Source organism: Halichoerus grypus, chromosome 7, assembly GCF_964656455.1.
Source record: "Halichoerus grypus chromosome 7, mHalGry1.hap1.1, whole genome shotgun sequence".
Classification (NCBI taxonomy): Eukaryota; Metazoa; Chordata; class Mammalia; order Carnivora; family Phocidae; genus Halichoerus; species Halichoerus grypus.
In genome coordinates, this window is record NC_135718.1 from 4825012 (window position 1) to 4850377 (window position 25366).

General features: G+C 44.4%; 1 protein-coding gene across 1 annotated transcript; it reads left to right on the top strand.

Annotated features, from left to right (window-relative positions):
• Positions 1 to 11957: 11957 nt before the first annotated feature.
• CLRN3 (clarin 3) lies at positions 11958 to 24379 on the top strand. Its single transcript, XM_036101943.2, has 3 exons — positions 11958 to 12284; positions 18783 to 18962; positions 22591 to 24379. Exons 1-3 carry the CDS (start codon positions 12056 to 12058, stop codon positions 22869 to 22871), a joined length of 690 nt encoding a protein of 229 aa, XP_035957836.1. The 5' UTR covers positions 11958 to 12055; the 3' UTR covers positions 22872 to 24379.
• Positions 24380 to 25366: the final 987 nt, after the last annotated feature.

Consider the following 25366-nt stretch of genomic DNA (forward strand, 5'->3'; position numbering starts at 1 on the left):
AAGCAATATCCCTTAACTTCTTCTAAAGTCTGAAGACATTCGTCCCTGTCACGCACAAGCATGTTGTCAGGGACATTGATGCCAGGGTTGTGCTGATTCCCATACGGAAGCCCCTGGATCCTTCTTAACCCTCTCCGTTCTGCTTCCCTTCCTCCAGCTCAAGGCTTCTGTTGACACCTGAGTCAGTTCCCCTATTCTCATCCTGGGCTTCAGGGACCTACCACCACCGAGCCACCCTCATCTTTTAGGATCCCAGGACACGGCCCTTGCTAAATGAGCCCCCTCCTGCATTCCTGTTTGATGGCCCCTGGAGACCGCTCCTGCTTGCTCTCCCTGGGCCTCCTCTCCACCACACCCTGCAGCTTCCTTCCTTCAACAGGCAGGAGGCTGGGGGCAGTTTTCCTAAGACTGTTACTATGACCACAGTTATGCATCTTGTCTTCTATTTCATTTGGGGACTGAGGCTTTGGGCTCAAGGTCAGGCTAACCCAGATTATGCTCATTGCACCATAAGGGCCCGGTAGATGTCAGTTAAAATTAAAAACACGCAGGCCAGAAATGCTCTCTAGGAGGATAAACAAGAAAGGCAGAATTGGTACATAGAAACCACATCGGAGCTTGCTTGTAAATGTCTTACAGAGACATTAACATAAAATTACATGACTTTAGGTGATAAAATCAGAAGGTCTTTGTGATTGATTGGCTACAGGGCAGGGCAAGCAAGAAAAACTGATTTTAGGACCTATGCCCATAATGAGGAAATGCAGGATGGCTCTTCTGATCTCTAGAATGTGCCAGAATGAATAACTCAAATGGGTATAAAACTTTCTATTTTTACATTACCCAAATATCCTTCCTTGTCCCCTTTTTCCAAGGTATGCCCAAGTAATAACAGTTATTAAGCAATGAAATCAAGAGAAGGGGACTTTTGCAAGGAGATTTCTTTGCTATCCCAGAAAAACAGGTAGTTTTCCCCTCCTTCAGGTGCTCAGAGCATTTTAACTTTTTTCCCTTGCATTACTTTTCATGATTAATAATATACATATATTAAACAGATCCTATGTGTACAGTTTTATGAATAAAGACAAATACATTAAAAGTGAAATGCATATCCCACTCAGACAATGAACATTTCCATCCCCTAGAATATACCCCTCTATTCCTTCCCAGAAAATCCCCACTCCCACCAAACCAGCCCCTGCTCTGATGCTTATTACCTTAGGTGGTTTCAACTGATCTAGACCTTCATATAAATGGAATCAGACAGCAGGAAATTTTTTACTTTTAGTTTCTTCACACAGCAAAATTCGGGGGGGGGGGGGCATTCATGCTTTATTACCTGTATCGGTAGTTTAGGTAATGTATCTGGTTTCTCTAGTTGCTTTTAAGATATTCTCCTCATTGTTTTTTTAGAAATGTGATTTAAGGGGTGTCTGGGTGGCACAGTCGGTTAAGCGTCCAACTCTTGGTTTAGGCTTAAGTCGTGATCTCGGGGTCTTGAGATCAAGCCCCACGTTGAGCTCCACACTCAGCGAAGAGTCTGCTTGAAGATTCTCTCTCTCTCCCTCTGCCCCTCACCCCAAAATAAACAAATAAATCTTTTTAAAAAAGAAATGTGATTAAAATATGTCTTTGTGTGGTTTTCTTTCTATCTGTCATACTTGGGATTGTGCTTCTTTGTTTATAAGTTTATAGTTTTCGTTAAATTTGGAAATTTTTCAGCCATTATTTTTTTTTTAATGTTTTCCACCTCCTCCCATTTCTGGGACTCCAATAATATGTACATGATATCTCCTGATACTATCCCGCAGGTCACTGAGGCTTTTAAAACATTTAAGTCCTTCCTCCTCTCTGGGTTTCAGTCGGGATAGTTTCTACTGCTGTATCTTTAAGTTTACTGATCTTTTCCTTTGCACTGCCTAATCCTCTCTCTGTTCATGTCCATTCAGTGAAGTTCTCATTTCAGATATTGTATTTTTAGGTCATAGAATTTTTATTTGGTTGGTTTTAAAGTAATTTTTATTTCTCTGCCAAGATTTCCCACATTCATTCATCTTTTCCTTTAAATCCTCGAATGTACTTCTTTTTTAAAAAAAGATTTATTTATTTGACAGAGAGAGAGAGTGAGCACAAGCAGGGGGAGCTGCAGGCAGGGCAAGAGAGAAGCAGGCTCCCCGCGGAGCAGGGCTGGATCCCAGGACCCCGGGATCATGAACTGGGCCGAAGGCAGATGCTTAACCAACTGAGCCACCCAGGCGCCCCAAGAATGTACTTCTAATAGCACTTCTAAGCTCTTTGCTAGTTTCCACATAGGTGTCATCTTTGCATCTACTGATGCTTTTTGTCCTGATTATTTTCCTGTTCCTTTACATGTTTAATGTTTTAATTGTCTGCTGGATGCAACATTCTTGACAGTCTGGATTGGTTTTGCCTTCTGTTAGGATATGCAGATAGAAACCCTTTTGCCAGAGCTAGAGTAGCCCCAGTCCTAAGGCATGGCCTTTTTGAGGTCTGAGCTGAATGTATGAAGCAATGGACAAGGTCTTTCCACTCTAGCTGATTGGAACTCCCAGAATCCCCTCCAATCTCACAGCCCCCTCTAGACGCTTGATGATGCACTGTTTCATCCTGATAATGCACAGCTTGCTATTAGATGGAAGGCTTTAGGGGCTCTTGTGAAGAAGGCTAGAGCTTTATTGAACAGCTTTGTTCTGCTTCGGTACCCTGACTCGAACATTCCAGTCTTTCTGGCTGCAAATTTGGATTTCTGTGCTCAGAAACACAGCTGCTCCCTGGGTGAGTTTACTTCTCCATGCGACCGTTCAGAGAGCGTCCCTGGCAGCACTCAGGGGTTGATGTGCCCACCTGCATGTTCTGTTCCTCTCAAAGATCATGGCTGTCCATTGACCCCAAAAAACCTTTACCACATCCTTTTTTCTCCTGTCTTATACTTTTTGATGGCAGGAGGATACATTTGGTGCCTCTCACTTTGTCATGGTTGTAACTGTATTTGCCACCTTTATTTTATTTTTTTAAGATTTTATTTATTTATTTGGGAGAGAGAGAGTGAGAGAGACAGAACATGAGAAAGGGTGAGGGGTAGAGGGAGAGGAAGAAGCAGACTTCCTGCTGAGCAGGGAGCCTGATGTGGGGCTCAATCCCAGGACCCCAAGGTCATGACCTGAGCTGAAGGCAGACGTTCAACAAACTGAGCCACCCAGGCGCCCCATGCCACCTTTATTTTAAATACTTATGACATTGGTCTATAGTTATCAACATGGATCACTTCCCCAGAGGCTGAGTCCTCTTCAGTTTTGCATCTTTAGCACTTGGCAAGCACCTTAAATGGCGCTGAGTGAAAGATTTTTAAATAAATTAATATTATATACATTAAACATATGTAGCAATTCAAGTTCTGTTATCTGCTGTTCCGATTTGCAATTAGTATGTATAGTGAAGTTATGTAGTTATGTTATTTAAATGGCAGTTAACATTATGCTTAAAAAAATAGAGAATACATACACACAGCTCAAAATACAGAATGTTTTTAAAAATGAAACTGAAAAATGTAAGTCTTGCTTACTTCCTTGTTCCCCAGACAACCAGTTCACCACTCCTGATACACGGTCAGTAGCCAGTTTCTTCTCTATCCTTCCAGAAGAATCCTAGGCATTTACAAACATATATGCATATGAATTTTCTGCCACCTAAATTGTACTCTATAGATATTTTTCATACTAATGCTCATTTTAGTCACCGAAGTTGATATGCAGGTGCACCAACATTTATTCGAATATGCTTCTGTTGTAAGCCACTTAGGTGATTCCCAACTGTTTTCTAATACAAAGATGCTGTGAGGAATATCCTTGTTCATATGGCATGCCCCACATATGAGAGTATGTGTGAATAGAGAATACAGGTTGTGTTTTTTTTTAACAGATGCACAATAATTTGTGTGTGTGTGTGTGTGTGTGAGAGAGAGAGAGAGAGAGATTCTTTTGGAAACAAGTTTTCACATATGTAAGTATGAGGGCAGGTTATTATTCCATTCACAGTAACAAATACCATTAATTACTTTACTTCTTATGTGATTAGGAACCTTCGATTCAATCCCTTAAGTAAACTGATGTCTAAAAATTATGGGTGATACCATTGGAAGACCAAATAATAAAACAATCCAGCACAGAAGTTCTGTGATCTGTTTCAAGTGATTTTATAATGCATGGAATACCCTTCTATTCCTCACTTAAAGATCACGTCTCTCAAAAATGTTTACACTCTGGCAAAAGTATATTTTTTCCCTCAACCTCTTTGAAAAACCGTGAGACCAGCAACAGATTTTTAACAGAAGGAAATGACTCCATTTCTTTATTTTCACCATGAGATCAGCGTATATAATCCACAGAACATTATCACTTATGATATAGTTTATGATCCATCTAATTTTTGCCTTGTATATATTTTCACTTTGCTCTAGGAATTGAGGGAAAAGTTGGTGATCAGATATAAGGCAGCACTGAGGTCCTAGGGAGACACTTTTAGTAAAAAGGTTATAGGTAGCTATTTCTTATCAGTGGTTGAAGCAGGATACAAAATTTTAAATGTTTGATTCCTTAAAGCATTGCAATGCTAAGAAAGGCTTTTATGTATAAAAAAGATTGCCCCTTTAATGGAAAATTCGGATCATATCAAGGCAGTGTTTCTACTGAAATATCCCAAAAGTACGTGTATGTATGAACTATATACAGTTTATAAGAAAAGCATACATGGACATGAATTAATTAAAAAGAGTAAAATAAATCCTATCCCATGTTCCAGAGCTTTGTGTGCCACGAGGTGCATATTTGTGATTTTAAAAAACAACAGCAACAACACTCACATTTAATGACCCCCATGATAAACAGAGAAAGGAATCAGCAGCTTCAAACTGTAGTAAAAAGGAAAAAACGTAACAGCTTGTCCTGGTGCATTCTGGCCACAAAGAGGGCATTTCCTTCTTCGTATCATCCAGACTAGCCTTTCCTAAAGTAAGACCCTGTATGTGGAGGACATCAGAGATTTCACTTCATGTGCAAATTGCATATTTATTTTCAGGTATTAGGAAACTATTACTAGCATACCATTTGAGATTTTGTTACAACTAAGCTCGAGTAAATGGTGTCATAGTCGATTAATTGAGACACAATTCATTTAGATCGAAACGGTAAGGACATAGAGATGCTAGTGTGAAAAATCACAGGAGCAGAGCTGAAATGAGGGACTCAGAGCCACCTGCTGGCTGCTGCCGTGACCTTCCTCTTGGATTTTGGTCTGGCTCTGCCCCCGCCCGTGAGGGCTTCGGGCCGCACTCTGTGCTCTATGTGGTTTCTGTCCCTCGGGCTCTGACGTGCCTTCCCCTTGTCCCCTGGCCCAGGCTTGGTCTGCCTTTATGCAGCACCCCCTTCCTGGAGGAGTGCCAGGCCTCCTTGTTCCCCAGCAAAGACATGAGGCTGTGTCCCTGTCACACCCCAGGAGATTCCCAAACCTCTTTGAAAAAGGTTCTGGATTGGCAGCAAGGTCCCAGGCTCGGCCTCATCAAACTCAAAATGAGTCAAAGGCGATTCCCCTAATAAGACCTCTTCCCCTGAACTCCAGGCTTGTGGGTGTCTGACAACATCCAAGCTAATAAAATGCCAACAGATTTCTGGGGTAGAGGTATGAGGGGATGTTGTTGCTGTGTTTGGGGTTTTTTCTGTTTGTTTGTTTTGTTGTTGTTGTTGTTTTGTTTTGTTTGCAATAACTTGAAGCTGACAGGATAGAAGTTCTGGACAAGATGAGAGTCTGGGAACTCAGGAACAGAGGCTCAAGAAACACAACCAGCAGATGGAAACTGAGCAAGATGAGGTGACCATGATTGGGGCCCTGCGGCAGGTGATGCATGAGGCTGCCGTTGATCCAGATTAACATGAGCTGAAGCCAACTTGACTTGAACAGAAGCAGTTTGAACAGAACAGTTTCTCCTGCATACACTGTGCTATGTAAGAACTTATAAGAAGAAGAACTTAATAAAACAAGGGAGTAATAGATAATAAAACAACAGAGATGAGATGAAAAGGACATTTCAGAGCAAAGAAAACAAATTAGAACTCCAAACCACACAATTTCAGATTTACATATTTCATATTTTTACATGAATTAGAAAAAGACTTGGCTGAAAGACAAGTTATCATTGTGGAGGGAAGTGACAGTGCATTCAGAGGAAAAAGACAAACCACTAAAGCAATCAGAGAGAATGGGTCAAAGATAACCCAACTCAAGAATAACCAGTGTGCCTGTGGTAAGATTTTAGCAAAGGGAGCTCACGACTCACTGAAATGACACAGAAAAATTTCTTTACAATGAACTGCATGGGTAGAGTGAAAATAGAAGCCATGAATACAAAGAAAAAGAAAAAAAAATTACACGCAACAATCTATACAAAGCGTATCCAGGTTACCAAGTGACTAGATCTCACAAATGAAGACTTTTGGAGCTATGCTATTGGGACAAGTAAGTCCCAATCAAAAGCAAGAAATAAGGCTGACCTCAGGTTCTTCCACAACAGCATTCAATGTCAAAGGACAACAGACCAACATGTACAAAATTCTGAAGGGAAGACAATGGGACAGCCATGTCATCATTCAAAAATAAAGCCTCCTTTGACCACGATGGAGTAACAGGGACCAGACTGGCCCTCCCGGCTTAAGAAATCAATAGAACAAGGTGTCTGGGTGGCTCAGTCGGTTAAGAGTCTGCCTTCCGCTCAGGTCATGATCTCAGGGTCTTGGAATCAAGTCCCGTGTGGGACTCCCTGCTCAGCGGGGAGTCTGCTTCTCCCTTTCCCTCTACCCCTACCCCCTGCTCACGCTCTCTCTCTCTCTCTCATATAAATAAATAAAATATTTAAATAAAATAAAATAAAAAGAAATCAATAAAATAGAAAATGATATACAAAGGAATGGTCTCTAGACACCTGGCATCAGGTAGCATAGGTCTGTGATTCCTGAGAGAAAAACAAACAAGAGGAGACTGACCACTACCCCAGGTAGTTTCCAAGGAAGAAGGGGAAGCATAAAGAGCCCAAAGAGAGGGAAATGAGAAACTGGGGAGGCAAATGCGACTAAAAGTGGTGGTACAGTCCTGGTGGAGAGAGGGAGCTGCATAGGGATCCCTTGAATCTTTTTGGTTGAGTGCAGATCCACACTTGTAGGAGGAAGCTATCTGGGGCCAGCAAAAGACCCACTGGAAAACAGTGTGACAAACACTTCCTGAAGCTTATACAGAGCTGAGAAGAAAGGCCTTGTAACATAGAATCCAGAAAGAGACCCACACAAATGAGGTCATCTGATTTTCAACAAAAATGCCAAGGCAATTCATTAGGAAATAAGCTTTTCATGACATCACACTTGAACAGTTGCACATCCACATGTATAAGGAGGAGCTTTAAACCTTACTTCATACTATATACAAAAAGTAACTCAAAATATGCAATAACCATAAATGTAAGAGCTAAAATGATAAAACTTCTAGAAGAAAACATAGAAGAAAAAAAATCTTTGCAATCACGGGCTAGAAAAATATTTTCTAAGTATCTCATTTGAATCACAATTCATAAAATAGAAAGATTGGTAAATATAACTTCACCAAAATTTTAAAATTTTTCTCTCCGAAGAATAGTGTTAAGAAAATGGAAAGGTAAGCCAGAGACTGGGGGAAAACAGTTACAAAGCATGTATCTAATAAAGGACTTACATGCAGAAAACACAAAGGAAAGAACTCATAGAACTCAACAAGAAGATGAACCAAGTTAAGAAAATGGGCAAAAGATTTACATGGATACTACACCAAAGAAAGTATACAGGTGGCAAATAAGCACATAAAAAATGCTCAATTATTAATATTAGTAAAATGCAAATCAAAACCAGAGTGAGACACTACTAAGCACTCATTATAATGCCCAATTATAAGGGACTGATAACAGCAGGTGTTGGAGAAGATATGGAGTAACTGGAACCACCATGCTCATCGCTCGTGGGAATGCACGTTAGCACCACCTCTTTGGAAAACATTCTGTCAGCTTCTTCTAAAGTTAAATGCATTTACCATATGCCCCAGTATTTTCTTTCCTTGTATCTATCCAAGAGAAAGGAAAGAAAATATCCACACAAAGACATGTACATAAATTTTCATAATAGCATTATTCATAATAGGTGATAACTTGAATCTACCCAAGTGTCCACCAATGGCTGAATGGATAACAAATTTGTGGGTATTCAGATGAATCTCAAAGCAAGCCAGATACAAAAAATTGCATACTGTAATTTATCATTTCTATGAAATTTTAAGAGAGGCAAAACTGTAGTGATCCAGAAAAGTAGATCACAGAATTATTGCATAGGTAAAATGTATAGGCAATGCAATATTTCCTAAAAGAATGACCAAAATTTAAAACCTTAATAGTCAGCCTTTTCTAGCACTATAGACAAGAGAGCTTTCTCATGCATTGCTGATAGGATTATGAACTGGAGACCAATCTGAAGGCCAATTTGCGTCTGGTATAAAAAATCCAAAAATGTTTATCTGAACCAGCAGTTCTTCTCCAGGAATTTATCCTGAGGCTATAATTAACAATCTGTAATCAGACAAGTTTATATGGGCAAAAAAAAAATAACAATACTCCAAATGTCCAAAATAGAACATCGTTAAATGAATGAGGGTAAATCCATAAAATGGAATAGCATCAAGTGACATCAAACGTTATAAACCTTTATAAAAGTGGCTTATAAATTGACTTGCACAGAAAATATCAATAAAATCCAAGAGTAGATATTGTGAGACTACATTCTCTTATCAAAATTACAGAAAAGTAAAAATAAATAACAAAAAATAGAAACAATATCATAAAATTATTTTACAAACTTATTCTTCAATAAGGAAGAAAAAAATTACAATATTAAGATGTTACATGTCAATTTACAAGAGACTCTACATAAAACCTGTGGGATTTGGCCAAAGTCCTATACTGAAAGGAAAATTCAGTTTTAAATATTTTCATTATTAATCCCACAACAAAATAATTAAGGAAATAAAATATTTATTTCAGAAAATTTAGAAAGAGAAAAGCAAAATAAATGTAACAACAGAAATTCAATACTGACAGAAATGACTTTTGATGTTAAAAAAATAAACCGAGAAGAATGGAATATATGTAGAAAGGAGCAGAGGAAATGGAAATGGTTAATTCAGGTGACGCCCAGAGTCCTCATTGTCACCCTCCCCTCAGGGACTGGTGAAATAACCATGTACCCTTATGGAGTACGTCACTTTTCCATTTTAAAGCAAGCTGGAGCTGGCTTGAATGTGTAGACAGCCTTATGACTTTAGAGTTGAGATACCAAATCCAGGAAGCACAATGTATAAGACTGAAATATTTGACTGACTACATAGACCTTTTTAACTTTAGGCAGCAAAACATCCACAAAGATGTAAAAAAACAAAACCCCTACCAATATGTGAAATACAAACCACAAAATGAATATATAGACTTATACATATATATTTGTTAAATTAATATATATATATATATCTCACGTGGAGTTGACACAGGTTAATACTCTTACTGTACAATCATACATAAAAGAGCATCTCTATATAATAAATGAACCAACACTGTCAACAGAAACTTATGCAAACAAAAATACCAATGGACAATAAAAATATGAATATAAGTTAACCCTCAATGCTCCTTTTTTAGAAATCATACCAACAACCTATTTCTCCTCTCCCAGCTTGTGAAAGGTGAAAAGGATTTGTAATAGTGTGTGGTGATGGGGTTGTGGGAAAATAAGCTTTCTGCACAAAGTGCTGTTGGCCAGTGTTTAAACTGGTCCAAACTTTCTGCTGGTCTGCATGCACTTGTTGACTCAACAGTTCTGTGTGTAAGCATTCATCACAAAGAGACACCTGGAAAGACTTACAAAATTGAACATAGAAGAGGCATCATCACACACCATGGGTGCAGCAGTGAAAAAGTGGAAACAATTAAAATGTCCCCCAAAAAGATATGTCGAAGTAAATTATGATTACTTGGCACAATGGCAAACCTGATCGATTGGTGAATTGTCCCATGACAAATTGTGGAGATTTGTGATAGCGCATTTTAGAGTTTAACATAAAGTAGAACTTGGTTTTAATATGAATGTAGGCATAGACATAAAGACGTGGGGATAAAAGTCTCTGCCCAAGTATGAACAGAATTACTTCTTCTAGGGTGATTTTTTAATTATATTTGCTTTCGCCTTTATTTTCGTTAGTTCTATTTGATATATTTTTTGTAATGAGCATATCTCATCTTCCTATCATGATACAAAATTATTTCACTCTGGAAAACGGGCTCAGCGACGCCTGGGTGGCTCAGTTAAGCATCTGCCTTCGACTCAGGTCATGATCCCAGGGTCCTGGGATCGAGTCCTGCGTCAGGCTCCTTGCCCAGCGGGAGCCTGTTTCTCCCTCTGCCTGCCGCTACCCCCTGCTCTCTCTCTCTGACAAATAAATAAAATCTTAAAAAAAAAAAAAAAAAAGAAAATGGGCTCAAAGGAAATAACTACTGAAATAACTATTTAAAAATGTAGTCAAAATACTTACTTGGAAAAAAATCCGTTTTCCCAATAATATACAATGTTGTGAAGATAGAGTAAAACACACCTATTCAACTGTGTAAAGTTGGGTGGTCAGATCCGTAAGAATTTTTCTAAAGAGCAGCTGAGCAAGGCGTAGCAACAGCGTCAGCAAAAGTTCATGTGCTTTGACTCACTTCCAGAAATCCAATCCAGGAAATACCCAGAATATGGACAAGGGTTATGTAGAAGGATTTCATGCATGTTTTTTTTTAATCATGAATTAAAAATCAAAAAAGCACACATGTCCTCAATAGTGGAGTATTTGTTAGTATGTCTCCAATAACTCGTTTAACAAATATTTGCTGAGTGTCTGCTCTTTGACAGAACCTGGGATCTAGTGGTCAGCAAAACAAACATGTCCCACCTCCTGAAGCCCATAGTCCAGTTCCTCTAATGGGAAAGACAGATGACCGACTCATTCCACCAAACATAAGTTAGGTGCTATTCAAGAAAAGTACGGGATACAAATGTGCATATACGCTATTACTTTATAATCAAAGAATACGATAAAAAGAGGAATATAAACATGTTGTGAACATCTATTTACTATCTTGAGAAGTGATGTACTTGCCAAATGGAGGAGTGTCTCTGAGAGACAGACAGAAAGGATCATTTGTAAACCATTAGCCACTCAACAGGGAGGAAGGAGAGGCGGCATAAAGACCTAATGCAAGAATGTTCAGAACCATTTCCATCAGAACGTTAAGGACAAATAAAGATGTACCCTCTCGAGTTATAATTTAAATAATGTGCAAACATGATCTAGTTTGGAGGAGGAAATTTGAAAGGTACACCTCTCTAGTAAGGTCTAAAAGTAAGGAGGTTGTCGACTTTGCTCTTTTCATTTCAAAGTGTCTTCAGCAAACGCTTAATCTTCTTAGCATTCCTTTTTGAACTGTTGTTAGGGTCGAGTCCTTAACAGGTAAAGCAAGTCTATGTTGTTGGTTGCTAGAACAACACTGTGGGAGGACAGGCCCTCATGTGTTAGGGATTCTAGTCCTGACATGGTAGGCTGAACTTGCTTCGAGGGCACGTGACAAAGAGTTATAAATTAATTGTGTGACGGAGGAAGTCCTTAGGAATACCGTGCCTGCCCCTTGTTTCTGCTGGTTGGCGGTCACCATGGCAACCCCTAACTGCAGACCAAAGTTCAGCCGCTGTAAATCTTTATGACCATACTCATAGTCCAATGTTCCTTGGGGCATTTTGTCCCTTGAAGAGCTAGCGTTTATATTTTACAAGAACCATTCATTCGGACTCCTTTTCTAAATACTGGACTCCAAATGATAAGGTCCAAACATAGTACAAAAAATCGTTGCTTTCTGTGTTAACCATAGGACCCCTACTTTCCTGAGAAGATGCCTACGACGAAGAAAACACTGATGTTCTTATTGAGCTTTTTCACAAGCTTTGGGGCGTTCATCGTAGTCTGCTCTATGCTTGGGACCCAAGAATGGGTCAGCAGCAGAATAGCCATCAGTGACTCTTCTTCAAACGGTAGTCTTATCATCGTCTATGGACTCTTTCGTGGTAACAGTCGTCAGGAATTCAGTCATGGACTTGAGGAATCAAAGAAGGACTTTGGAGGTAAATGAGAAATTAATTTGAATGGGTATAGCGAGATTGCATTAACTGGGTAAGACTCATGTCATCCTCTATTTGGGCCAAATAACTGTACGAAAATTATTTCCTTGTAAGCTCTGAGATGGCTTGTGGATATGAACATATATTTTTAATTTTGAAAATTCACCCACATTATTATTTTAGCTTCGTCGGTTCTGGTTGTGTCTGTTAGCACCCCAGTCTAAATAATTCTGGCAGAGGCTCTGTTGAAGCAGCATTCCCAAGTTTACTGACAAGTAAATAATTAAGTAGGTATGTCTAGCAGGAATATGGTATCCAACATAGGAGGATAGTAGGAACAGTATTTTTAGTTGTATCGGCTGCAGATGTTTATTCATTTTTTAAGATTTTATTTATGTATTTGAGAGAGAGAGAGAGAGTGAGAGAAAGACAGCATGAGTGGGGTGAGGGGCAAAGGGAGAAGCAGATTCCCTGCCAAGCAGGGAGCCCAAGGCGGGGCTTAATCCCAGGACTCCAAGATCATGACCTGAGCAGAAGGCAGATGCTTAACTGACTGAGCCACCCAGGCACCCCTAAAAGCAACATTTGTAAATTATTTAGCACCTGGGATGGACTCTGCATCGAGCAGTGTTGCATGCAGGTAGACAGGCATTATCAGCCGTGACTCGGCCATTCCCCGCTGACTTAGAAATGTGCGTCATTTTCTACCTCATACAAATGTAGTATTTAGTTTGAGTTGAACCTTAAACCCTGAACAACGTAGTTCTATCTCCAAGTTATGAACTTTATCTCTTAGACATTAGCAAAAGCAATGTCTCTTCTAGTGGTCCAGTAACATTGCACGCCTCCTCCAGTCCCGGCCTCAGCATCTCAGGAAAGTGAGGAATATTCCCTCTGCAGCAACCCGAAACTAAGACTTTCAAACACGCAGTCACACATTCAGTATGTGAATAGCATTTTCAAAACCAGAATGTGTACCAGTTCCTGAGCCTCCAGACACACTGAAAAATTTTTAAATATGAGATAACAGCCGGTGAATTTTTTGATTTTCATGCTGTCTGTTTGGAACCAGTTGGTTCCCATCTGAGAGACAGGGCTTCAGTGAGAGCCCTGATTACCTGTATCAGGAAAGCTGGGGAGGCCAGGGCAGGTCCGAGCCTGACTCTAAAGCCCTGTGTGAGGGAGGTGAGTGGGATGGCGTGGAGATCACAGGGAGAGGCGTAGTCTAGAACAACCCTGAGGGCACAGGGCCAAGTGGGCACCACGGCGCCATATGGCAGCGTGAAGGAGGCGCACTATTTGCATTTGTTTTGCCTGCGTCTCTGCTTTTATTCTTTGTAACCACAGAGCTATGGTCAACTTTCTCAAGTCACTGCCCAGCGTCCAGGTGCTGTAGAAGATCAGCCGCCCCCCAGTCAGAGAGGGTGCTGCACAATTGCTCTGGCTGATGTCTGCTGAGGGCCCCCCAGAGCCTAGGGGGTGTTCACTGCTGAGGGTTTTAGCGATCACTGGACTTGGAACATTTGTAAACGGTTCTCCAAGGTAGGGGAAAGTCACGTAACTAGAACGTGTATCATGGCGTTCAGCTGCTGCAGACCCATGGATGTTTTCCCTTGAGAGCAGAGCTGGAGACTGAGCATAGCTGCTGCCCAGCTGGTTTCTCGGGACCACATGGGGCTCATCTCAAATCAGAAACCAATCGCTGGCAGCAAAATAAAATCTGTATAAATGCCACTTCCTTCCCCAGCAGTGATGCATCAACTTTTCCATTTAAGACGTTAACATTATCAGCTTCTTGCCCAGGATGAGGTCACACTGAAAGTCTCCAAAGAGGGGTGAATATTGCAAAGCTCGCCTGTATTTCTGCCTAGGACTTATCACATTGTGCCAATTTGGGCTGTAGATTTTGAGATGACAACACAGTACGAAGTGACAATGGCTGATTTCAACACGCCAAAAGAATCCAGCCGCCAATAGGTCTACTGGTGGGGAAGATAATCCGTCAAGCCTGGCAAGGAAACTCTCCCATACGTGACTAAATTATGTGGCCGGCTCAGCCCAACAGGAGATCTACTAGCTTCATCTGGTGGCCTCTCGGTCTGTCCAATATCCAGATGAAAATTACAGTCCTTGTGTCCACCAGTAAGCACTTTGCTTTTGCTACTCCAAAAGTTCTGGATATTGAATTTCAGTCCAAAACACTTCCCCGAGCAGCTGCTCTGTGAGGGAGGGGCTGGGACACGGAGAGACACTGCGCGTGGCTCCTGGGCTTGGTGAAATCGCCATTGCTTCTATCTAGAGAAAGGGCCCCGTCAGTTAACTCAGGCAGTGCAGGTCGCTATGACAGCAAGAGGAAGTTGCACCCAATCTGCCCACCCGCACCCCTCCCCCAGGTCTCTTTTCTCCATCTACCCCGTTTGTTCTTAGGGGACTCAAAATTGCACCCTTCGGCCCAAGCTAAAAAATAAGTAGAACAGTAAATGTACTGCAAAAATCAATTAATTGCAAGGAGACAAACCAATGAGGCTTATTTCTTCCTTAGTACTCCTACTCACCAACCCCACCCCCCATATACTTACACTTTTCCCAGGAGAAGCGACTTACTATGTGTCCCCAGAGACATGGCCACGTTGGGTGATGGAGTTTAACAGGGCAGAAAATGCGCTCCCCCTCCTTCTCTGTGAGAGAACCCAGATAAATTTCCCAGAGGCTGGGCATGACAGCTGCGACTTCTTGGAAGACCTCAAAGGCTCAGCTTGTCAGGGGTATACTGTGGTCCATGGGTTGAGGAGTCTACTGGGTAAGGCTCCCTGATGACCAGGTGTCCGAGGAGAGGGTGCGGGCAGTTCCTGACCACCCACAAAGCCATGGGCTCTCCCTCAAGGTCTGAGGACTGATGCGAAACCAGAGCTAGGAAGACCCTATGGCAAGGGGCTCCTGAAGGGTTAAATCTCCATGCACAGAAAGCCCGATGTCCACATGACCCATTTCTGTACACTGCCCACCGCCCCCAGCACATTTTCTGCCTCCCAGCTGTGGGAGCAATGGCCTCTTTCCTGAGGTTGCCAGAATCCGGGCAATTAGTTCCAATTGTGAGGTGGTTTTCCTGATTCCAACGCTTGGCCCTGAAAAAGAAGAGGAAAGAACGGAATGTATTTGCTAATTTTGTAGGCCGAGAGGAGCTGTCAGATGCTGGGGGTGGTTATTCTATTTCATTCTTGCCAACTTTCCCTGAATTTCCAGCTTTCATTGTCTGAGTTCTGAGCCAGGAGGGGGCTGAGAGATATGGCTGTCATACCTGTGTGGCAGGAAATTCAGATGCTGAAATAGAATTTTAAAAGATGGCAGTTAAAATTAAGATAAATTGTTCCATTAATACAAAGAAAAGTATGAGTCAGTAGGCTCTAAATTGATGCCCTTTTGAACAATCGTGTCTGTTAGATCTTACCAACAGTCAAAAACAAAGCCTAACCTAATTGTCACTTTCTAGTTTACTCTGAAAAAGTAGAACATTCACCATTTGCAAATGAACATCCATTTACAGCTTTTAATAAGTGTATAAAGCAGAAATACTCTCCAGGGCACGCCAGAGGTGACATTCTCCCCCACACTGAAATGTCTATTTTTTAGTTAAGTATCCAAATTATTTCTTATTGGCTAAACGCAGAGTTTATTTAGTCCCCAGCAAATTTCTGATTAGAGCTTCAGGCTTCCTCCTTGTGGCCTTGGAGGAGCAGGGTGATTGGGATGGGAAGCAATTCTTCCTCAGGGTGAGAGTTGGAAACTCCCTAGCATTCGACCCTGCACCTCCGAACAGGTGCATCCTACTTCCCGTTTTTCCCTAGTCCTACTCTTGTGTCATCATCCACTCGTTTCAAGACAGATGCGTGCTACATTAGAACCATGAGAATCCCCCGACCCCTGCATCTCCACGGGGAGAGTCTCAGCCTGAGCTCAGGGCCTTCAGAACGGCCCAGCCCATGCGGTTCCCCAGAGGGTAGGGGGCTCATGGGACCCCAGCCATCCCCCGACCAGGCCATAGGAGGTGGCAGGCAGGACCACATGTTTTATTTAACCTACGCCATTACAGTTCTCCCGCGGGATGGATCCCACAGAGGGCTCTGCTGAGGACTTGGCCCAGCCTGGGGGTCATTAGCAGAAGTTGTGAAACCGTCCAGTCACCGCTGGGTCCCTGTGAGCTGAACTTTGCTCCAGGCCCGCCTCTCACCGAGAAGCAAAATGTTCTCGGGCCAAGGGCGGTGACGTCATCGGGTCCATACTGCTGGGCTCACAGCTCCCCTCTTCTGGCCTCTGTGTTCTCCCAGGGGGTTCCCAGGGATGCGTGGCCGCGCCTGCATGGGGCGGCTGCAGGTCTCGACTCCGCTCCTCTTCCCACCAGTTTGGTTTCTGTAGCCTCTCGCTGTGCACTGTCCAGCGGCAGGAAACCTGCCTCCTTCCTAGAGTACTGCCGATTAAAAATAAAAATCAGAATTAACAATATAGATGCTCAGAACTGGAGAGAGGAGAGATCCGGTATAGGTGGTCCCCGCTCTGAGCCGGCGGGGGGTGGGGGGCGGGGGGCTGTGCCTCTCTGGCCAATGTGCTGTGGGGCTTTGGAGTCAGGGTCAAGTGTGTACAGAGCAGGGGCCAGGCGGGCAGGAGCTTTGGAATCACGCCTTACGAAGAACATGCTGGAGATGTGGGCTATTAATCACCTTGGGGTTTATGTCTCTCTTCAATGACGAGAGAGGCTGCCAGACAGAGAGGAACGAGTAGATTCTGAGTTGCTCCAGAGGAAGCAGAAGGACTCCGGGCAAAGGTCATAGAGACGCATGTTTGGGCCCAACACAATGAAGAGCTTTTATTTATTTATTTGTGCGTTGTCGTTTTTTTTAAGTCTAAATTTTAGTTAGTTAACATACAGAGCAATGTCGGTTTCTGGAGTAGAACTCAGTGATTCATCACTTCCCTACGACACCAGTGAAGAGCTTTTAAATAATGAAGGCGACACGGCATGAAAAGGACCACCTTGCAAAGAGTGAGCCCCTTGCTGCCAGGACACACGTCAGGAGCAGGCTTGGCTGCTCCTTCCCTGGCACGCACCACGTCCTGGGGCCCCTCCAGTTCTCAGGGATCTCGCTTTTTGGAGCACTCTGGTTCAGAGAGCGAGATAAGGAGCCCCCAAGCCCTCAAACGATATCTTTCCTGGCTTTTCTGGTTTCTGTTCTTGAAAGCTGCTGTGTGACAAGGCTGGGAGTGGCTCCCCGCTCTCTCCCAGGGGCCTGGGAAACAGGAATGGAAAGAAGAAGGTTTTTACTTTCTCTTACCAGACCTCCCCCACCCATCATGGTTCTTACATCTCACAATTCCCAATGACTTTGTTGGCATCTTACAATGAACTCTGAAATCTTTTTCCCAGATTACTTTTTCTGTATATCATTGTGGCTTTCATAGAACATCCTGGTAAACACTTTATTTAATGTGGTGGCAATCACCTAAGGCCCTAAAACACACCCGCAGCCTTTGGGGATGTTTTATAAATGCGTGGCTGGAGTTACAGGTAAGTGTGGGGACAGCATGCCTCTGGGGTCTGGTCATTTTGTGTTGTAAACAAAGGAACGAGCAGGGGAAACAGATTCATGGGGACAGTGGCTGGTTGTGGTTAGAAACAGGAGGATGGCAAAAGCAGGAACTCATGGCTAATGGCCCAGGGCATCTGTGTTTCATTTGGCACGAATGCATATCCATGTCTGGAGCTCCTTTGCACTTAAGAAAAATGCACATTTTATAAAATGTTGTGTGAGCTCAGAGGAATTGAGCTTGGGAAGAATTCTGATGGCTTACCCAGGGGTCACCTTTTGCATTTAAGCCACATGGGCACTGGGTCCTCTCTAGCTCCAGGGAAGTGACGTCGAGAAGTGTGGCCGACACTTCGGTTGTACCCACAGCAGTCTTCTGCTTGTCCCCAAGGCCATCTTTGCCTCCCAGCTACCTGGTCACCTCCATCAGCCCCTCCCCTCCTGGCCTTCTGTGTAATGGGCTCACCTCCGAAATCTCTGGGTGTGCCAGATCCTCTCGGTCACAGGTTTTCAGTAAGTGTCCCCAAGCGGAAGCATAGTAGTGCTCCGAGCAAGAGAACACCGTCCATGAGGAGGTGATGCCTGCTGTCAGGCATCTGAGGCCGGAATGCCCAGAGGAGGGGTATCCAGCCCTGCCGCAGCTTATCAAGGAGGGCACCCTCTCTTCTCGGGGAAATTAAAATTGGGCTGGATAGCCAGTTATCCAAAGTCCTGTGGTTGCACACATGCGAGCAGGGAATGAGGATCCCGAGGAGCCACCCCTTCCTGCTGGCGCACACCTGAGAGGTGCCCCCTGCAATTCCTCCCCCCAGTGCCCGAGAGCAGAGAGTGCGGGGGACTGCCAGGGTGTGGGTGGTGTAGCCCTCGGGTCTACGGCTGGTGTTTGCTTTTTGTGCGATGTGCTTACCACACACTGCTTTAGTTTTAGAGAAATTGAACAATTCTTCCCAAAGAATGCTGCATTTGGTGGTTATCCTGTTCCTGGTCCTCAGCCTGTGCACTTCGCTGCTCAGCTCTGGGCTCACCTTCTACAACAGCATCAGCAGTCCCTATCAGACGTTCTTGGGGCCCGTGGGCGTGTACACCGGGAGTGGACTTGGTGGTGAGTATCCCCGGGGACACCGGGCGCTCTGCTGGCTGGCAAGCACGACCTCTGTGTCTCTGTCTCTCTGGTGCTCCGTCCCACGCAAGAACACACGCGATCCCAGGGGACCCATGGAAATTAGGCAGACCTAGTATGTGCCAAGCTGTGTGCTGGGGCCCGGGGTTTGTATTTGTAAACCTACAGAATTTATGAAGCATCTTGGAAATAAAATTGTTTTAAATGCCCTGGTAGAGAGACAAGGAGTGACATGTGGACAGGGTGTTAGCTGTTGAAATATGTAACATAAGCCAGTCTTTGCTATTGAGTATCAAACGTAAGGAGTTAAACACAATGCTCCTAAATGGACAAAACAGACTGTTGACAACAAAACTCCTGCTATGTGCTTAACTCCGAATTAGGTTCCATATAACATACGGAAGTACACACACACACACACACACGTACACACACACACGTGTGTGCACATGCATGCACACATTTATGTACTCTCCTCACCTCCAAATAACAGTCAGTGTGGGCTAAAATCCAAACGTGACACATGTGTATGACTGTCCCACAGAGGACCACAAAGAAGGTCATTTAGAGACTCTGGGGTCAACACCCTTCTTGTGGGTGACCTGTGAGCTCCCGGTGATTCTGTAGGGTGTGGCTAGGTCACTTTGTGTATTGTCAACGTTGGGGTCGGGGTGCAGCTCAGATGGGAAGCAGATCCCAGCTTCGGTCACAGTATGTGTGGCTCTCACTGGGGCTTCTCGAGGCTCGGCAGCCACTGTGAATGCCCAGGACGGCTGCCAGCCGGCCCATGCCGTCTGAACTCTGATTCCCTTCGGTGCTTGTCTCTTGATTTTCCCAATGCTCTCTCTGGTGTTAAGCAGCGAGCTGGTCCCCTTAGAGGCAGGATGGCTGCCAGCAACCCCAGGAGAAAGGACCTCTTTTCCCCCAAATCTGACTCTCCCTAAAATGTTCCTTCCCCACCCCTGGAGCAATCTCCACGGCCACCAGTGGAGTTGAACTCACCAGCTGACCCACCCAATGGCTGGGACACCTGATCCCTTGGGGCTGGGGCTGGGGGCAGCTCCAAGAGGAAAATCAGGTGCCAGTTCCAAAGGAGGTTTGGATGTGGGGCCGCAGGGACAAGACGGGGACCACGTCGCCATGCTACGGCCCATGGGGCTCAAAGCCCATTGCTTCATAAAGCCTGTTTCTGCAAGGTTGGAGTTTCCAGCTCTTTGTCTCCACAGTTGAGGATAAGCTGACTTTGCACCTGGCAGAGGCCGATGCGTGTTTGTGGAGGAAAACATGAAAAACACAGGGCCCGCGGCCTTCCCCTCAAGCCCCGCCTACTTCTAACAACAAAGAATCCTCTGACAGGGAGAGAGCTCCCGCGGCATTCCTTTCCCGCTTGGGGCAAGTTCTAACACACAGAAGGGGCTGTCAGGTGGGCAGAGAAACAACCCGAGACATGGATGTGTAAGGAGGAGGTCTGCATTCTGGCAGGGGTCACAGGGAGATCTTTGTGGCTTCGGGTTTCACGTCCGGCCTCCTCTGAATGCCCCTCCTGGCCTCTTGATCCCAGTGCTCTGGGGAGCCAATCTTTGGCCCTGAGTTTGCCTCTGGGGACTCCCAATCTTCACATGAGCTTTGAGTGTGCAGAACGTAGTGGAAACTCTAGGTGAAGCTCGGCCTGCAGAAGGCTTTTATGCACAAACATGCCATTGACATATCCTTGCTTTGGGTCATCTTGGCAGGAGACTTGGTCCCCTTGGTCTCTTGAGCCAGAGGGAAGTGCCGCAAATCCCCATTGAGGCTGGATTTGAACAAACTCCCCTTGGCTGCAAGGAAGAGGACCTGGGCTTCCTAGCGTGGTTTGTGACTCAGAAGGAACAGGAGCAGATTCTGCTTGGAGGAAAACACAGCAGCATCACAACCTCCCAGGCTCCTGTGCCCTCTGACCCCAGCCTGCCCTTCGCCCCACAGCGGCCTGGCATGGCCCGACCCTGACCACAGGGGATATAACTGTGGACTGACAGAATGTCGGGGCCTGACAGAACTTTGCAGATTGTTTGAACCTCAGCCCCGGAGCCCAGAGAGCAGAAAGCGATGGGGCAAGTCACATGGCCTGGTGGGGACAGGCCAGGCCTGGAGCTCCCCCTGCTACCACAGGGCCCCCTTCACCCCTCTGCAAATCTCCTGCCCCAGAGAGCCAGGGACGCAGACAGGGAGCGGCAGCTCCTTCCTGCCGGGGCTCAGGTCTGCACATGTCAGCAGCCGCCCCTTCCCGATTCAAATCAAAGCCAAGCCCGTCCCACTGCAGAGAAAAGTGTGTGACCCTGTGTTCACCCTGCCTCTTTGTGACTAAGCTTTTATAAGAAATTTCACAAGGGCATAATGAAGGATAATTAGGGAGTGTGAGATGCGTAGAGCTTCAGAGGAGGGGGCTCCTGTATGTCCAAATTACTGAGAAGTAAAACCATCACGCTGAGCATGAAAGTCCATCATCAAGGACAGTCCAAGCGTTCTCCTCACACAAAAGCCCTCGAGTCAGGGCCTTTGGAGGACTGGGAAAAGTTTCTGGGTGTGGGCTACGGCCAGGACACATTGACCCCAGAACGTCTGTCTAGTTGTGGGTAAATATTCTCAGAGATGGGCAACCGTCCCCTCCGTCAGTCTCGGAACATTCCATCAGCTCAGAGAGCATCCCGCACCCTCTGGCCTCTGCCACCTCCGCACTCCCAGCCCAGCCCCATTCCAACCAACCAGGAATCTACTCTTGCCTTGGTCAGGCTGATCCCCTTTGGAAGGTGAAGAATGAGGTCCAGAGAAGCACACAAATCACCCGGGGCTGCGTGGCTGGAGCCTTGGAACCTGGCTCTCTCTGACTCCAGGACTCTGTTCTTCAACTGGGCCAAGGTGGTTGTCCAAAGTCACTACCAAGACACACTCTCCAGGGGAGGACATTTGTGAAGAATAAAAAAGGGAAGAGAAGACCATTAACAAGTTCTCTTCTCACATGAGTTTAGCCAGGAGACCCTTCCTGGTTAAATACCATACTCCACTGCGAGCAGAATGAAAGCCCAGGCTCTGAGCCAGTGTCTGAGGCTCTCCGGGGTGGTCTCCTCCTCTGTAGTCGGTGCTCAGGACCCTCAGAGCAGCTCCCCATGGGCTGGGTCCTGTCTCGAGGTCCCGGGGGCTCTGGGCTCCCTGGCCCCCGTGTGTCTTCGTGTACACTGCCTCTTCTGTTTGCAATGCTCCGTCCTTCGAGTCCTTGTCATCCATCCAGTCCTCTCTAGAAAGCTTGACTCTCCTGCCTGCTCATTCTCTGGTTCATTCCACATATCTCTGCCTGCACCGGCCAAGGGAGGGGTCCTCAACAGGCCCTTTGGAAAGGACTTGAACCGAATTTTCGCCCTTGGCCGGACGCTGCCCTCAGTCTTTAGCGGTTCGTGCCTAGAATCTAGCTCAGGTCTTACACTTCTTTTACATTCCAGTACCTAGAAGACTGTAAGCCCCCCCTCCCCGTGTACATATTCCATACATGCGCACAGAGCACAGGTTCCATTAAGAAAGAAAGTGACATTTAAAAAGGTATCACCGTATCATTTATGAGACTGAATCTTCTTTCCAGCCTTCTTCGTTTTCGTGACCATGATACTGTTTGTGGGGAACACACAACCCAACCATCTCTCGGAAGGCCTGGCCCAGACGCTGTACCAGCAGTACCCAGCAGCTGCCTACAGAGGAACGACCCACAGCTACGGTTACTCGTTTTGGCTAGCGCTGCTTGTCATCCTTCTAAGTATTGTCTCTGTGGTCATCATTGTTTTCTACCAGAAGGCCAGATACCAGCGAAAGCAGGAGCAGAGAAAGCCCATGGAATACGCTCCAAGAGATGGAATTTTATTCTGAATTCGATGTTATATTATTTTGTTATTAGGTCTATTCTATTGTACATCAGCTCCCAAGCAGTGACTGGCTCACTTGTCTGGGCAAGCAGCAAGGTTAAGTGCGGCTCTGGCTGACTGTCATTTTGTGATAGTTTTGTATCTCATGACACTCCATGAATGATGTCACATTGCAAAGGGTTCTTCCCACTAAGGTGGGGACGATGAAGGGGAAATCTCTCCAGTCCATGCAGTGTTCAAAGTGGTAGAATGATTACGAGACTATGGACCCTCCCGACCCGGTCTCACTCTCTAAGACAATAAAGGTTTGTGGTATGTACTTTTCCTTTAAGTAGCTCAAAGTACGTTAGCACCTGGGATCTCCTTCTCCTTAGGAGGGACCAGGTATTTTTATTCCACTGTATGATTGAAGACTTCCAGGTACAGAGAGATTCAGAACTCGTCTTTCCAGGACCAGGTATTGGAGGCAAAAGGTGGGCAAAAGTTTGGAATAAATGCCCTGGTCCTGTGGACCCCTGGTTGCTGACATAATTCAAACCCAGTGGTGGGTAGAAGTGCTGATATATGACCTTCAGACCCATTTTTGAGGTTCCAAGGGGCAGTTTTTGTATGGAAGAGACTAGGAAGTGAGAAGATTTAAGAAAGATAAAAATTATAGTTCTATAGCCTCCACACGAGGGAGGCCAAATGTATTTTTGGTTTAAAAGGATTGTGGTGAATTAGTCAAAAGGGAAATGTAACTTTGCAAGAAGTTCTAGGAACCAACCCTTTGCTGTTGACACAGTATAGTTGGTCGGATGTGAGTGGATCAGCCATCAGCGGATTCCGGCCCAGCCAGAGGGTAAGAAATGGCCTAGAGCACTGGGCTTGCAGGCATTTCCAGAGTGAAGTCTGGGCAGATGGAGAACACAGATGTTGGGTTGCCCTCTAAGACCGGGTGGGTAAAATTGGTTCACAGACTCAAAAGAACACAATGGGCCACCAGGAAATTTTTGAAAAGATTCAGAATGGATTAGACCCACTTTGCCAGTAGGATATTATTCCAGAACATCCCTTTGAAGATCTTTTGGGCTTGAATATCCCACAAGTCAGCCAGGTTTCACACTGACAGGATTCTGAAATAATGACCTGACATGTCTTGATCGAACCAAAGTCAAATGGAGGAGAAATTTAGTGTAATTTACACTCTTAGTGTAATTTACAAAGCAGCAACTCTTTGGACAGAAAGATCTGCTTTATGAAGCTATTAGGGATTCACGACCTTCTTATCTACTATTTTTTAACAATCTTAGAGTTAATATATTTCATTCAAGAAATGCCCATTGAATACCTATGATGCGATTAGCAGTGTGCTAACGCGGGTACCTGCCACGGCAGAGCTTACCGTGGAGAAGTCAAGACAGGCATTCCAAGAGCAGCTGTTAAATTTCACATAAAACAGGGACATAGTCACCAGACTGTGCTCATCCTCTGAAGGTCAGTCCTCTATAACCACCCACCCCAAAGTCAAGGTTACTCTAACAAATTAACTTACTGTGAAACTTTGAACATATTAAAATTATGATTCTCAACAGTGAAAAAAGTTCTAAATTCTTAGACGCTAAAAACATTTATGTTCTTCGAAGTTTGCATTTTATATCAGATTTTGATAATGTGGACAAGTAATGGAAAAAGAAACGGGTATGGGTGACAAATCCATGCAAATGATCGCTGAGTAGGCAGGCACTCACACCCCATGTTAGTGCAAAGGACACTACAGGATATAAAGACTGTGGGTACTCATCTCAGAGTTTGAGCAGCACCTGGTTTCTTTAGGGGACAAACTATCTGTATCCTTATATCACAGATGACCTTTAAGGAACCATTCAGAACAGGAATCTGATATGGGGAAGTACGTTCCACAGTTCTGGAGATGAACAGCTTGACTCTCTCTTACTGTGTCTGAAGGTAGAAGCTAATGACACTGTGTGTGTGTGTATTCCTTAGAAATCCTGTTAAGGAAGAACAAAGTTTGCAGACCACTCAGATGTAGATGTGATTTGCTGTCTTAAAATTACTTCATAAACACGCATTACATTTGTTTTAGTGGAACCACACGAAACACCATTTTCGAAGTCTGAGCTATTCTGTGGAATTAGAAGTTTGAGCGGTCATAATACGACCCCTTAATTAACCCATGTGGTCCTATTTACGATGAGCTGGGTGACAAAGTTCATCCACATTTGCAAAATAAACAAATCATATAGAATATCGTACTCTTCAATTTTACAAGAACACAGGGTCTATGATGATAATTTTAGGGAAATTCATTCTTTACACTAATGTCAAAGTGATTAGTGCCCCCCTCCCTCCCCAGTGAGTTGATGTTTGCAAAGCACAATGGGAGCCAGGGATACCCTCCAGGTAAGCTTTGCTATCACTATTATAATTTTATTTGATCATCTCAACAAACCCTGTGGATTAAGCAGGGCAGGAAGAATTGTCTCCTTGGATATGACA